The sequence below is a fragment of the Camelina sativa genome, chromosome 11 (genome assembly GCF_000633955.1).
Source record: "Camelina sativa cultivar DH55 chromosome 11, Cs, whole genome shotgun sequence".
NCBI lineage: Eukaryota > Viridiplantae > Streptophyta > Magnoliopsida > Brassicales > Brassicaceae > Camelina > Camelina sativa.
In genome coordinates, this window is record NC_025695.1 from 44,888,918 (window position 1) to 44,904,100 (window position 15,183).

The 15,183-nt window shown below is 35.3% G+C and overlaps 3 protein-coding genes across 4 annotated transcripts in view; 2 read left to right on the forward strand and 1 right to left on the reverse strand.

Moving 5' to 3' along the window:
• Positions 1–1,849, forward strand: LOC104726439 (selT-like protein; the record flags this gene model as incomplete). Its single annotated transcript, XM_010445306.2, is given in 4 exon segments — positions 1–93; positions 211–287; positions 1,119–1,437; positions 1,535–1,849. Coding segments are annotated over 4 exon segments (594 nt in total), but the record flags the coding sequence as incomplete, so codon positions are not given.
• Positions 1–2,520, reverse strand: part of LOC104726438 (protein PSY1-like) — a 3,292-nt gene extending 772 nt beyond the window's left edge. The window contains exons 1-2 of one of the 2 annotated variants that reach the window (XR_002034224.1): positions 2,255–2,520; positions 1,982–2,169 (exon numbers count right to left, since the gene is read on the reverse strand). Coding sequence is in view for 1 of the 2 variants with exons in the window: in XM_010445304.2 (XP_010443606.1) it covers positions 2,033–2,169; positions 2,255–2,342 (225 nt within the window). In the remaining variant the exon portion in view is untranslated. Of the gene's footprint in view, positions 1–1,796; positions 2,170–2,254 lie in introns of those variants that run through there. The other variant, XM_010445304.2, reaches the window with a different exon arrangement.
• Positions 3,329–7,829, forward strand: LOC104726441 (gibberellin 2-beta-dioxygenase 8-like). The gene is made up of 3 exons (XM_010445308.2): positions 3,329–3,914; positions 6,944–7,277; positions 7,363–7,829. Exons 1-3 carry the CDS (start codon positions 3,439–3,441, stop codon positions 7,600–7,602), a joined length of 1,050 nt encoding a protein of 349 aa, XP_010443610.1. The 5' UTR covers positions 3,329–3,438; the 3' UTR covers positions 7,603–7,829.

Consider the following 15,183-nt stretch of genomic DNA (forward strand, 5'->3'; position numbering starts at 1 on the left):
CCTCAACGTCCCCATCAGCCACCACCGCATATCCCTCACCAGCAGCATCGTCCTGCTGCCTTCATCCCCGAAACCCTAGATTTCCCTTCACAGGTGAAATTTCATATCTTCGTGTTATTATTTTTTCAACTTCTTCTCCTTCCTTCGGCTTATATGATCTCTCAAAGTTATGTCCCTTTTTTTTTTGGGTATGATTCGTCTTTTTTGTAGAAGACAAGTGGCTTAGGAGGAGCAATTGGATATGGACATACTGTTGAGATCAACTTCTGTGTCTCCTGTTCTTTCAAGTAATTCCAGTTTCTTACTTTGCAAATTCGATTTTATTGTTCATTCTTGTAATTTAGCTTCCGGTTTCTAGTATTCTAGTGTAGTTAGAGAGAACCTATGAACGTAGCTCTTTAAGTGAGATTCTAGTAGTGCTAGGAAAAAAACTTGAGAGAAAATTTGGACACTGCATAAGAAATATTGTTATTCATCATGCTTGACTCATTGCTTTGTTATATTCAGAATGCATTAACCTATAAGTTTCAATGTCTTCAAGAAGTAAGTCATTTTGCCTTTAGGCTGTTTTGTGATTGATTCCATAAAACAACTATAGGAGGTTTTGCAAGCCTGTCCCAAACTGTAGTTACATCTCTATAACTGTTGTTTTACACTGATTATTATTTTACTTCTTCTCGAGATTTATTCCTGTTTTAATGTTTATGCATTTATATATGATTATGAAGTTTCCATGGATTATTGATAAAAGTTACATCGTTTGCAGCGCTTGATGTTTTTTTTTTTCTTTGTGGGTGATTCATTATAGCTGCAATGTGAAAATATAATGTGAAGTTTTAAAAAATCCTAAAACACATCATTGGGGATGATGATTCTTAGATGAAATAAAACCTGGAATGCCCGGATTTCTTTCTAATATATGAATCCTAGTTGACATGACTTCTTTGAATACTCTTTGGATTAACATTTTGTAACTTGCAAATTCTTTTAGGATATTGTATGTTAGAAGCTGATGATACCTTTTGAACTTCTTGACAAAAGAACTCTAGCTTTTTAATAGGGTGACTGGTGTTCTGTATATTTCGGAAGGGTGTTCATTCCAATTTTTAATTTTGCAGGGGAACTGCAGTCACCATGAAGAAGATGTTAGAGACGGCTTTCCCCGGTTTAGATGTGATTCTCGCAAATTATCCACCACCACAACCAAAGCGCCTTCTAGCTAAGGTTGTGCCGGTCGCTCAGATGGGAGTTATTGGTATGATTGTTGCAGGTGATCGTGTCTTTCCCATGATTGGAATTGCGCAGCCACCTGCTTGGTTCCATTCCTTGAGGGCCAATAGATTTGGATCCATGGCTTCCACTTGGCTTATCGGTAACTTTCTGCAGTCTTACCTTCAAAGCTCAGGCGCCTTTGAAGTTCACTGCGACGGGGAACTGGTTAGTACTTCCTAATTAATTAACTCTAAGATGATTTCCAGATATTTTAAGTTCTATCAGTCACAGTAACTTATACGATCTGGTGCTTCTTATACAGGTGTTCTCTAAATTGAAAGAAGGTAGATTTCCAGGAGAGATCGAGCTGAGAGATCTCATCGGCAAGACTTTAACAAGACCAGGCACACTCGCAGGCAGCTACTGAAGTAGTATCAGAAGATAGAAAGGTGGAACCTTTCCGTGAAGTTCCACAAAGTATTTTAGCGCGAGATGGTGTTAAGAGTCTCATATGCCAACATTGTGTCTTTATGTTTTTGATTTACATCATGGTGTTACAGTCTCATCTCTCTCATATATATACCTTGGTTAACTAAGAGTTTATTACTTCTTTGGATCAATCATAAGGCATTAGTCATAGCCATTTTCAAGAAAATGAAAATGAAGAAATGGTCTGTAAAAGACGATAGAAATGTTTATACGAAATATACGATTAGAGAATGATAGAAACTAAGGTTACAGAAACTAAGAATTTCATATCAGAGACAATCTGAAGATGCAAAGAAGACAAGACGAGTTCTGTTCTTGAGATAAGAAAAGGTCAGCCTCTACCAGCAACACGTTGGCCGGTATTAGCCGGAGGAACACCGGGATTGTGTTTAGGATTCGCAGAAGGGTCACCGTAATCCTCAACGTTCACCGTCAACGGCCTTCTTTGGAATCCAGTGTTCTCAAACCCTGAAAAAACAAACGAAATCAATCAGATATAAGAGAATTCAGATTGATTCGAAAGAAAGAAACAAGCAGAAGAAGAGATACGAACCTGAAACGGAGACAGAGTGACGGGCTAAAGATGTAGTAATTGTAAGCGTCAATAAGAGACACACAACAAGACGATCTACAAAACTCATATCTCTCTGTCTGATAATTTTTTTTTCTATGGAAAGAATCTTTTTAAAAAAAAAGGCTTCTGTTACAGATTCGTCGTGTACGTCGGGTATTATTTATAAAGGAAACGACAACTGTGTGTTTAGTTGTGTTTATCCAAACTGATTTTTACATCTCAAGTCAAATCTCAATCAATATATATATATACGTTAAACGTAGAAAGGGCAAAAAAAAAAAATAGTAAGCAGAGATGGAAAAGGGGGTAAAAAGAAGAAGAAGAGAAGACCATGTAGATGAAGACACGTGTCAAAGATAAAGGTGGGAGTGGGAGATGACGTGTGCAAAGCGTGGTGCCACATATGTCACATCAGTGCCAAGCAAGTGGAAGTGTGGCTGCACAAGATTGGGACTGTCACTATGTCATTTTCGTGTGCGTTCGTCAACGCTTATTACCAAATTTTACGATGTTACCAATATAACTCTCCCACTACATCCAAACCTTTCTTGTTGACTTTTTTTTTTGTGGCTCTTTTATTTCTTATGGGTTCTTCTCGAACAGCTTCTCGTCATACCATAATGTGCATTTCCCATGGACCCATCCTATTGGGCTCCTTTTAGAAACCCATATTGGGTCTGTATAATGGCTATACGTAAACATATATAATACTGTCGTCAAATTGATAAATGTTAACATGTTTTGTTTAATTTAGAAAAAGTATTGGAACTTTACGAGTGATGGGCCGACAAGTAAGAATAAATGGTACACACACATACCCATTTAGCAAATGCAACTTGGTCTATTCGTTTATACAGAATCTATGCCTTATTTGTGTTACAGACATAAATCCGTGACAAGTGAGTCAAAATGTCTTCAAGTCTTTAAGGGAATATTATATTATGAGGAAATGCTGAAAATATATAGATATAAATCTATATAATATTCCAGCTTTTATACTTTAAATTGACTTATCAACTGTAACTAAATGCACCTATAGATATTAGATACACATCAAACTATTCATTTGTTTTAAAATAATTTTATAGTTTTTTTGTAAGAAAGAAAAAAGATAGAGATCTAAAGAGAAAGAGGGAGAGAAAACTTGAGAATATCATCGGAAGATGAGCATCAGTGAGTCATATCCGCCGGCTTTCCGGCGTGTAATCAGCGACGGAGATCCTCTAGCAACGGTGGAAGAGGTTGAACCTGTTCTTGTCCAGGACGAGGATATCCAAATCCCGGTTATCGATTTGGAGCGTTTGGACAAGGAGATACTGAGAGAGGCATGCAAGGAGTGGGGAATATTCCGTCTAGTGAATCACGGAGTACCGTTTGCGTTAACGTCACGGCTTCAAGAAATCTCGGGCTTGTTGCTGAGCCTGCCGTATGAGACAAAACGGGAATTGTTCGCCGCCGTTAAGTCTCCGTTATCGTATTTTTGGGGAACACCGGCTCTGAATCCATCGGGAGATGCACTGAAGAGAGGAAGTCAAGCTTCCAACGTACACATGCTCGAAGGTTTCAACGTTCCTCTCTCGAAGCTTCCAACCTTTATATCTTGTGATGATGATCACAATCCAAAACTTGAGTCTTTCAGGTAACATACGTCGTCGTTTTCTCGTTTTCCTTAGTGCTTAATAATAATTAATGATTTTCGTAATTAACTAATTAATTAATCAATCAATCAACGTTAAGGTACTCAATAATTAAAATATAGGTGTAGCTAGTGAGCATATGGACTATACTATAAGACAAAAGTTATATGGACTTATACGGCATAACAAAAGATAATTAATAAAGTTCGGTTTCGGTGAATTGTTCATATTACATGTTGTGTTTAATTTTTTTTATTCGATCATATATTTTGTGAAGACTAGTGGAGATGATAGTTATAGTATGTATGAGGGTGTGTAGACCGTAGTGTTGTATACGAGTTAGATGGCATAGTCGTCAACCCTCAAATGAATGTCACCATTCCTAGCATTTCCAGCTAGGATCCGATGCTAATGCTAGCTAGACATGGTATAAATAAACCATTTTAGTTTAGACTAAAGATGACGAAAATAAAAAAAATAAAAACTGTAGAGTCGACGACAAATAGTATTGACACGTGCATGGCGTTTTGATTGACGAGATGTTTACTTTTCATCGTTTGGATACTATGCATTTTGTCTAAAATCTACTGCTGGTCTTATGGGACGTTATGTGAAATCCTTCCACTAGACCAAAGTTTGTGGTCACTATATTCTACTTTGTTCCACGAAACCCAAATAAACTGTATACAAGATTGTGGCAGTATCTATTTTCTTTTGTATTTGACAATTGGCAATTTGGCAGCATCTAAACAATAGTAAAATCTAAAAAATAATAAAAGGATAGCGGTTTCCCAATAGCTCTAATTGTAATTAATGAATTAACTACATTATGGTAAAATCTAATGACATTATTTGGATTTAAATGGATATCCAAGCTTATAAAAATCCTGGAATATAGTATGCCAGGCTGTACATGTCTACCTCAACTTGTTCACACATGCATGCACGTAATCTTCTGCCTAACTAGAAAAAGTTAATAAACGTAAGTTATTTTTAAATACATTCAATAGTAATTAACATTAATATTGTAAGTAAAATATATATTAACTGTAAACTAAAAATCTATTAGATTTATGAATTATTATCTAGAACTAATTTTTATATAAAAATTTATCAAATAGATCAAAAGAAACAAAGTACAATATTGAGATACAGAATAAGCATTCTAAATAACATTTACTAATTTTAAAACATGAACAAAAATAGAAACAAAAGGTAAAAAAATATACTAAAAATCTTGTCTCTCTACTAAAATTGAGAATGTGTCATGTGTCCTATACTTTTTTCATCTAGTCTTTTCATATGTTCCAAAATTTTGACTCTAGTTATTTGTTTCAAAATCTATAAAAGTCACATAAAAGAGAAAAAAAATTAAGATATTTTAGTTAAATTAAAATTGATATTAATAATTTATGTGAGAGGTAGAATATGATGTTCGATGAAGAATTTGTCTTATTATTTTTAGAAAAATTTGGGGTATCAATATATCATTAGGATCATGGGAGGTTATCAGATTTTTTTTTTGTGAAACATCATGGGAGGTAGATATGTCATAGATTTTTTTGTTGAAAGTTACAATTTAAGAAGTTTTCATGTGGCACTCTCTTATTACAACATGTGTCATTTTCGTTATAATATTTTAGTGTATTTTTCAATTGATTTTATATGATATACATTATATTATTATTGCGACATGTGTGATTTTTTCTTTAATATTTTAGTATATTTTTGTTTTCAATAGGCTTTATATGACATATATTATATTATTTATATTTATATTTAAGATAAAATATAATTTGATATTATACATTATAAGATGTTCAATTTATTTTAATTTGTGTAGCATATTGTCCAAAATAATGATTTTTTCTTTTATTTCTTTACTTTAATAGAAATAATTATCATGATATGATTATTATATTATTTTGCAATTTGTTCTAATTAAAAAAAACTAAAGTATATTTAAATATATATGATAAGATATATTTATAATTTATTTTGCTTGGAACTTATATCATATATTATTAGTTATAGTAATTATTTATATTTGAAAAAATAATCAAATTAATATGAGAGTTACAAAATATGTGATATAATCTAAATTTTAAATAAATATATGAGAAGGTTCATAAATAAATACATTTATTATTTTTCAAATATAAATAGTAACTATAATTAATAATATATGATATGAGTTCCAAGCACAAGATATTATAAATAGATCTTATCATATATATATATTTAAATATACTTTAGTTTTTTTCAATTAGAATCAAATTGCAAAATAATGTAATAATCATATCATGATAATTATTTCTATTAAAGTAAATAAATAAAAGAGAAAATTATTATTTTAGACAATATGCTACACAAATTAAAAATAAATTGAACATCTTATAATGCATAATATCAAGTTATGTTTTATCTTAAATATAAGTATAAGCAATATAATGTATGTCATATAAAGTCTATTGAAAAAATATACTAAAATATTAAACAGAAAATGAAACATGTCGCAATAAATAATATAATTTTTGTCATATAAAATCATTTGAAAAAAATACACTAAAATATTAAAAATAAAATGACACATGTTGTGATAGGAGACTGCCACATGGCAACTTATTAGTTCTTGTAAATAAGAACCTTATTTTATTATACTTTTTACGTTTCAAAATATAAGATGTTTTAATTAAAAGCATGTATATTAAGAATTGTTTACTTTTTAACAGTTCAACCAATCATAAACAAGACTGCATAATATTAAATAATAATTAAATATTAAATTAATTTGAAAGTTACGTAAGAAAGTTGAAAACATCTTTTTTTTGAATCAAAATTAATACCTTAAAACATCATATATAATGAAACTAAGGGAGCATAAGATAAGATGGTGCTTTTTGTATTTTACTTTTTTTACTTAACAAAAGGTAATCTGAACCGAACCCAATTTACAATTTATTGCGAATTCACCATTATTTTTTAGTTCATTGGTTATCTAACCTGGTTTTGATTGTTTGTGAGTATGCAGAGTGTTGATAGAGGAATATGGAAGGCACATAACTAGGATTGCTGTGTCCTTGTTCGAAAATATAGCACAAACACTGAACCTAGAATTATCTGGTAACCGGAGATCAGAATACTTATCGGAATCAACAGGGCTTATACGGGTATACAGGTATCCCGGGAGCTCCGACAAAGCAGCCGGAGAAGCTCTAGGAATGGAAGTCCACACGGACAGTTCAGTTATCTCAATATTAAAAGAAGATGAAACTGGTGGGCTTGAGATCATGAAGGGTGAAGAATGGTTTTGTGTAAAGCCTGTTGCTAATACTCTCATCGTCAATCTTGGAGATATGATGCAGGTAAATACAGTGTATTCGTCATGAGTTTGCATGGTTCAATTATATTGTCATTTGATTGATGTAATACGAAACTAAATATATACAGGCGATAAGCGATGATGAGTACAAGAGTGTGACGCATAGAGTGAAAAAGAAGAATAGGGAGACAGAGAGACACTCAGTGTGTTATTTTGTGTTCCCAAAGAGAGATTGTGTGATAAAGTCATCAAACTATAAGCCATTCACGTACTCGGAGTTTGAAGCTCAAGTTCAAGCTGATGTTCAGTCTCTCGGAACCAAGATCGGCCTTCCTAGGTTCAGTCCAAATTCTTCATTCTTTAATTGATCGTGTCGAGTATATTGTTTACAAGCTCTAAATATTAAAAGTCAAACCAAGTTTGTAAACGTTGTATCATCTTGTTATCATGTAGTGCAATTGAACTAGCTAGAGAAGTGGGATTGCTTGATTCGTATTTTGGTTTACTATAGTTTTATAGGAATTAATATTTTAGCAAATTTGGATTTGTTCGGGTCGATTGGTTATAAACTTATAATAATAGTTTTTGGCTACAATTGTTCTTTATATAATGTAGTGATACAGGTGAATATTTTTTTGATAATAAAAATTGCATGGTCATGTGTACCTAATCAGGTTTTGCATAAACATCCACCAAGCCAAACGCAAAACTAAAAAATCGCAGGGAAAAAATTAACTTTTTTTGGATACTTAAGCTAGTATGCATAACTCTTTATTTTAATCACAGATTACGTACTTCGGCAGCCTACTACAAGAACATCACAAAAGTTCACGGACCCAACCATATGCCCAAATTTTCTAAAACTTTACTGTTAATGTCCATTAAAGAGATATTTTGACCCAAAAAGAAGTCCATCTATTTAGACTCAAACAAAGAAAACTACATCTTTTTTTTATTAAAAGGCCACATATGTATTTAATTTTTTGTCTTCCAGACTCAAATCATTTATGGCTGCCCGCGACCTGATAGGCTGATGATATCAGAGAACTTAATAATATATATATATGTTGTAAAACAGTGGATGGTGGACTCCATAACCGGGCCATGTACATCTCATACATGTACGGTCCATCAGACATAGGCCCATTGGTTTTGTTCCTTTTCCTAATCGGTTTTAGTCTAAGTCTTTGAACTTTATATATATGTAATCTCGTTGAGACATTATGAATAAGAATAAGAGATTTCAACCTTTGAATCTTCTAGTTTACAACACGTTATCAGCACGATAGTTTCTATATCCCGCTGAGTAAAACCCTATAAACCCTAACCGCTGCCATTCATCTCTCTCTTTCAAACAAAACCCTAAACCGCCGTTGTTCTTCCTTATTCGAAACTAAGTACCTTGTTTCGAAGATCTCTTGGTGTTCACGAGCAAACCTTAGCTCGTGATCAAGTTTTATCCACAACTTGTTCAAGGTTCGTGATTCGTGGTTCCGGGGTAAGTACGGTTCGAGAGCGGTACAAGGAGCGGTTCGAGATCTGTTCGTGGGAGGCTGTTGCGGATCTGTTCGTGGTTCGTGGTCCATCCAAGTTCGAGGTTCGTAAGAGAAATCTGAGGTCTTTAGCTCCCAAATCAAATCAAGTCAGACCCCTTTTGGTGTTAAGGTAATATCGAACTCTATGGACCATAAGATCGAACTTGGACATTAAATCTATTGAACCATAAAATTTACAAGTACACAATCTAACAAAGTTTAAATTCCCTAATTCCTAAAACTTAAAATCGGATTGTTTAGGGTTGTTAGATTACTTGTTAAATTGCACCAACATTATATCAAGCTTGAAATCGGATTGTTTGAAATTGTTTAAAATTATTGCTTGATTGTTTGATGCATAAGAACCTAGAACTTAAGCTGTTAAAATCGATTGTTAAATCTGATTGTTCTAGGAAGATTAAAAATCCGAAAATTGCATGCATCCTTGAAATTATTAATCGAATTTGGCATAGAATTTTCCTGTAAATTTAGGTTGCATAAGAACCCTAAAATCCTAAATTAAAATCGATTTAGGTGTTTGAGAAATTCAAACCCTAAAACTAAAACATTAAAATCGGAATTATTCTATGTTTGCATAGAAAATAAATTAGATAACTTCTAAACTAATTATAATCATTATCCTAAAATTTAGGGAATATTTTGTTGTTATCTAAGTTAAGAAAAAAAAGGAAAATTTCTAAAATTATCTAAGAAAAGGAAATTCTAGTAAAAAGGAAATTATTGCATGCCTTAATCTATTTGATTTTGTTGTCTTGTTTGCATGGAGTTAAACCACGAAAATTTAAGAGAGACAAGGCATGGTTCGGTCTTAAANAGTCTTATATACCGCATGACCTAAGTTTAAATTGATGGCATGGTTTGGTCTTAAATACCGCATGTCCTATTGTTTGAATGCATGGTTCGGTCTTAAATACCGCATGTTAATAATCGGTTGTCTATTTCTGTTTATGCAAATGGCAAGGTTGAACAACCTAGACTATGCTATTTTGGATGTCTCTGGAAACAACTACTTGAAGTGGGCATTGGACACCAAGATAAATTTGAAGTCAAAGGACTTGTTTGAATGCATTGAGGAGGATTACGATCCGACCGAAAAGAAAAAGTACAAGGCCATTCAACACATGCACCATCACCTTGCTGAGAGTCTCAAAGACCAGTACCTCACAATAGAGAATCCTCTTGACCTTTGGACAGAGCTTAAACGCAGATACGGACACCAACAAACGGTGCTCCTACCAAAAGCTCAATTCGACTGGAAGAACCTAAGGATCCAGGATTACAAATCCGTGGATGAGTATAACTCTGAGCTTTTTAGGATTGTCTCACTCCTTAGGTTGTGTGGTACTGAAGTCACGGAGAAAGAGTTGCTAGAGAAGACTTTGTCTACTTTTAATACTCACAACATAGTACTTCAGCAACAGCACCGTGAAAAAGGTTTCAAAACCTATGGGGACTTAATCTCATGTTTGCTACTAACTGAACAGAACAATGAGCTGTTGTTGATGAATAGTGCTATGAGACCTCCCGGTACAACCCCATTACCGGAAGCACACAAGGTTGATGTGGCAAAGCAGAATGAGCCTAAACAGCCTAAAGAGCCCAAGGAGACCAACTACGTTCACAGAGAAAGACACTATGGTTGTGGCCGTGGTGGCAGAGGACGTGGTGGTCGTTGGGGCCAGGCAAGCCGTTTTGATGGTTACGGCCGTGGTGGTCGTGGCCGCGGTGTTAGGGGCCGTGGGTCCTTTAAACCGCAAATCAAGGCTAAATCGGTTTATCACCGATGTGGTATGTCCAACCACTGTGCTAAGAATTGCAGAACGCCCAGACATCTCATTGATGCATATCAAGAGACTTTGAAGAAGAATCCAGAGGCCAACTATGTGCATCTCGATGGTGAAGAAGACTTCGACCATGAGAATGATGATTCACTAGATTTTGAGACTTCCGATTGTTTCAAGGAAGATAACTAATTTTAGTTATGGATTTGGTTTAATTTCTATGCTTTCATGCTTTAATTTTATTCTATGTATTGGATAATTATTTTGGTTTAATTTCAATGATTTTATTTAAATATTTCTTTGCTTATTTTATTAAAGTTTAAAATAAAAATTATTGTCATTTTAGAAATGGCTGAGGAAATGAGTGTGCTAGTGGTGGACAGTGGATCCAGCCACACAATTTTGAAAGACAAAAGATATTTTATAAACCTCATATTGAAAAATGCCAATGTTAGTACAATTGCGGGTATAGCAAATTTAATTGAAGGCTACGACCAAGCACACATATTATTGCCTAACGGCACACATATAGAATTATGTGATGCATTGTACTTACCCAGCTCTAAGAGAAGCTTATTGAGCTTTAAAGACATTCGTTTGAATGGTTATCATATTGAAACAAAGGGTGAAGGAAGCAAAGAATTTTTATACATTACAGAAAATGTGAATGGCCATAAGAAGGTCCTTGAGACTATATCTGCACTAGCCACTGGTTTATACCATGCCAAGATGAACATGATAGAAGCTAACTTGGCAAAGCACAAAATGTTCAATAAACAGTTCACTCTATGGCATGACCGGCTTGGCCATCCGGGAAAGAACATGATGCGTAAACTAATTGATAGTTCAAATGGGCACAACCTTAGAGGAAGGAAAGTTATCCTAAAAATCTCACGTGTGTAGCATGTGCACAAGGGAAACTTATAATACGGCCATCACCAGCCAAAGTTCATAAAGAGACTTTAAATTTTCTGGAAAGGATACAAGGTGATATATGTGGACCAATACACCCACCGTGTGGGACGTTTAGATATTTTATGGTTATGATCGATGCATCAACCAGATGGTCACACGTTTGCTTGTTATCCACAAGGAATCTAGCATTTGCTAGGATGTTAGCTCAAATTATAAGATTAAGAGCACATTTTCCAGATTTTCCACTTAAGACTATACGTCTAGACAATGCTGGTGAGTTTACATCCCAAGCGTTTAATGATTACTGTATGTCCATGGGGGTAAGTGTGGAACATCCTGTGGCACATGTCCATACACAAAATGGATTAGCTGAATCATTCATTAAACGAATACAATTGATAGCTCGACCATTGTTAATGAGATCGAAGCTCCATGTGTCGGCTTGGGGACACACAGTCTTACATGCATCAGAACTTATACGCATCAGGCCATCTAGTGAACACAAATATTCACCATCCCAACTATTAATGGGTCATGAGCCAAACATATCCCATCTCAAAACATTCGGTTGTGCCGTTTATATACCGATTGCTCCACCACAGAGAACTAAGATGGGACCTCAAAGGAGGATGGGAATATATGTTGGATATGAGTCTCCCACCATTATAAAGTATCTTGAGCCAACCACAGGAGATTTATTTAAGGCCAGATACGCGGACTGTCAATTTACAGAATCCGAATTCCCTATGTTGGGTGGAGAGACTAGCAAACTGGTTAAAGAATTAACATGGAATCAAACATCCTTGAATCGACAAGATCCTCGGACTCTAGCCTGTGATGCAGAGGTCCAGAAAATTATACATTTGCAAAAGCTAGCTATACAATTGCCAGATTCTTTTGCTGACCCAAAGAGAGTAACAAAATCGTACATACCAGCTTGTAATGCACCAGTATGTATTGATGTTCATAAGGAACACAATAATCAAGTTGCTACAGAGTCTAAACCACGTTTAAAACGAGGTAGACCATTAGATTCCAAAGATAAGAACCCTCGGAAAACTAAAGGTGCAAAACAGACCGAGGTTAAGGGAATTACAGAAAATACAGACATGGTCGCGGCAAGTCCTAAGGTACCAAGTGAGGTTCGGGACGCTGAACCTCAAGGACCTGAAGGTATAGATAATGATGAGATCTCAATAAATTATATAATGTCTGGAATTAACTGAACCGTAAAGATGTCGACATCGATGATATATTTGCATACAAGGTATCACTTGAAATAAATGAGGATCATGAACCCATGTCTATATTAGAGTGCACTCAAAGTAAAGATTGGCTAAAATGGAAAGAAGCCATTGATGTGGAGTTAAACTCTTTAAAGAAGAGAAGTGTGTTTGGTCCGATCTTAAGGACAACACCTGAAACTAAACCAGTTGGACATAAGTGGGTCTTTGTAAGAAAGAGAAATGAGAAGAATGAAATCGTGAGATACAAAGCACGGCTTGTAGCACAAGGATTCTCTCAAAGACCAGACATAGATTATGAGGAGACATACTCCCCTGTGATGGATGCAACAACATTTCGGTACTTAATAAGTTTGGCTATTAGAGAAAAACTGGATTTGCGGTTAATGGATGTTGTAACCGCATACTTATATGGTCCACTGGATAATGAAATCTATATGAGATTACCAGAAGGTTTTGAGCTCAAAGATAAGAGTAGTTCTCGAGAACAGTATTGCATAAGGCTGGACAAATCCCTTTATGGACTGAAACAGAGTGGTCGAATGTGGTATAACCGATTAAGTGAGTATTTAGCTAAAGAAGGCTATAAGAATGACCCAATCAGTCCATGTCTATTTATAAAGAAGTTTGCAAACAAAAGATTTGTTATAATAGCAGTTTATGTGGATGATTTAAACATCCTTGGAACTTCTGGTGAAATTGCCCAAACAGTAGAATATCTCAAGAAAGAGTTTGAAATGAAAGACCTAGGCAAGACAAAATTCTGTTTGGGGCTACAGCTTGAGTACATAAATAATGGAATCCTTGTGCATCAAAAGGCATATACAGAAAAGGTACTCAAGAGGTTTAAAATGGACCAAGCTAACCCATTGACCAGCCCAATGGTTGTTAGAAGCTTAGACTTGGATAAAGATCCATTTGGTCCAAAGAAGGCCGATGAAGAAGTTCTCGGACCTGAAGTGCCATACCTCAGTGCAATTGGAGCGTTAATGTTCCTGGCTAGCCACACTAGACCGGACATATGTTTTGCCGTGAACCTCCTAGCAAGATTTAGTTCTTGTCCGACTATAAGGCACTGGAACGGTATTAAACATGTCCTGCGTTACCTACAAGGGACAGTAGATTTTGGTTTATTTTATACTAACTATAACAGAGATGGTTTAGTTGGTTTTGCTGATGCAGGTTACTTATCAGATCCACACAACTCCAGGTCTCAAACCGGGTACGTATTCACGCACGGTGGTACAGCAATCTCATGGCGATCCATGAAGCAGACCCTCGTGGCCACATCCTCAAACCACGCGGAGATCCTAACAATACATGAAGCCAGTCGTGAGTGTGTATGGTTACGGTCCATGACGCAACACATCCGGATCGATAGTGGCATGGACGACAATAAGGAAGCAACCGTAATCTATGAAGACAATACGGCCTGTATCGCACAGCTCAAGGAAGGTTACATTAAGGGAGATCGGACGAAGCACATACTACCCAAGTTCTTCTTCACACACGAACTACAAAAGGCCGGAGAAGTTCGTGTGATACAGGTGCAGTCATGCGACAACTCAGCCGATCTCTTCACCAAATCATTGCCGACAACAACATTCAAGAAGCTCACGCACCAGATTGGAATGCGGAGGCTTAAGGACTTAGAGTGATGCTTGGAACAGGGGGAGTAATGTGTGTTGTACTCTTTTTCCTTCACCAAGGTTTTGTCCCATTGGGTTTTCCTGGTAAGGTTTTAATGAGGCAGCATCCCCAAGCGCATTACAGGGATCCTCTCCTTGCACATGCACGGTTATGTCATCCAAGAGGGAGTATTGTAAAACACTGGATGGTGGACTCCATAACCGGGCCATGTACAGCCCATACATGTACGGCCCATCGGACGTAGGCCCATCGGCTTTGTTCCTTTTCCTAGTCGGTTTTAGTCTAAGTCTTTAAACTCTATATATATGTAACCTCGTTGAGACATTATGAATAAGAATAAGAGATTTCAACCTTTGAATCTTCTAGTTTATAACAATATAGATGTTGTGGATAGCATTTATCTTCAAAAAGATCGGTAGAGAGCAAATTACAATCCACAACATCTATATCTTTTGTTAAAAATATTAAAAACACTCTTTGTAAATTTGCACCACAATGACGACGATCCATCTACTACTTTACTATTCTGATAGTGATATTTCAACGACCAATATTTTAAAATTGTGTTGTGGCATTATATATATATATATAACAATTTTGCTTTAGTGATAATTGCCATTATGAAGCAGGTTTGCTTTAGTATCATAGTGTGAATTCTGCCATAATGAAATTTTGCGTTAGTGTGAATTCCCATAATTAAACAATATTTTTTTTCATAAACATGTTGTATAATTTTGCTTGTAGTAGTTAATTATTTTTTTTCTTTTTCTTTCATATCTTATTATCGTGTGGCTTAGTATGAA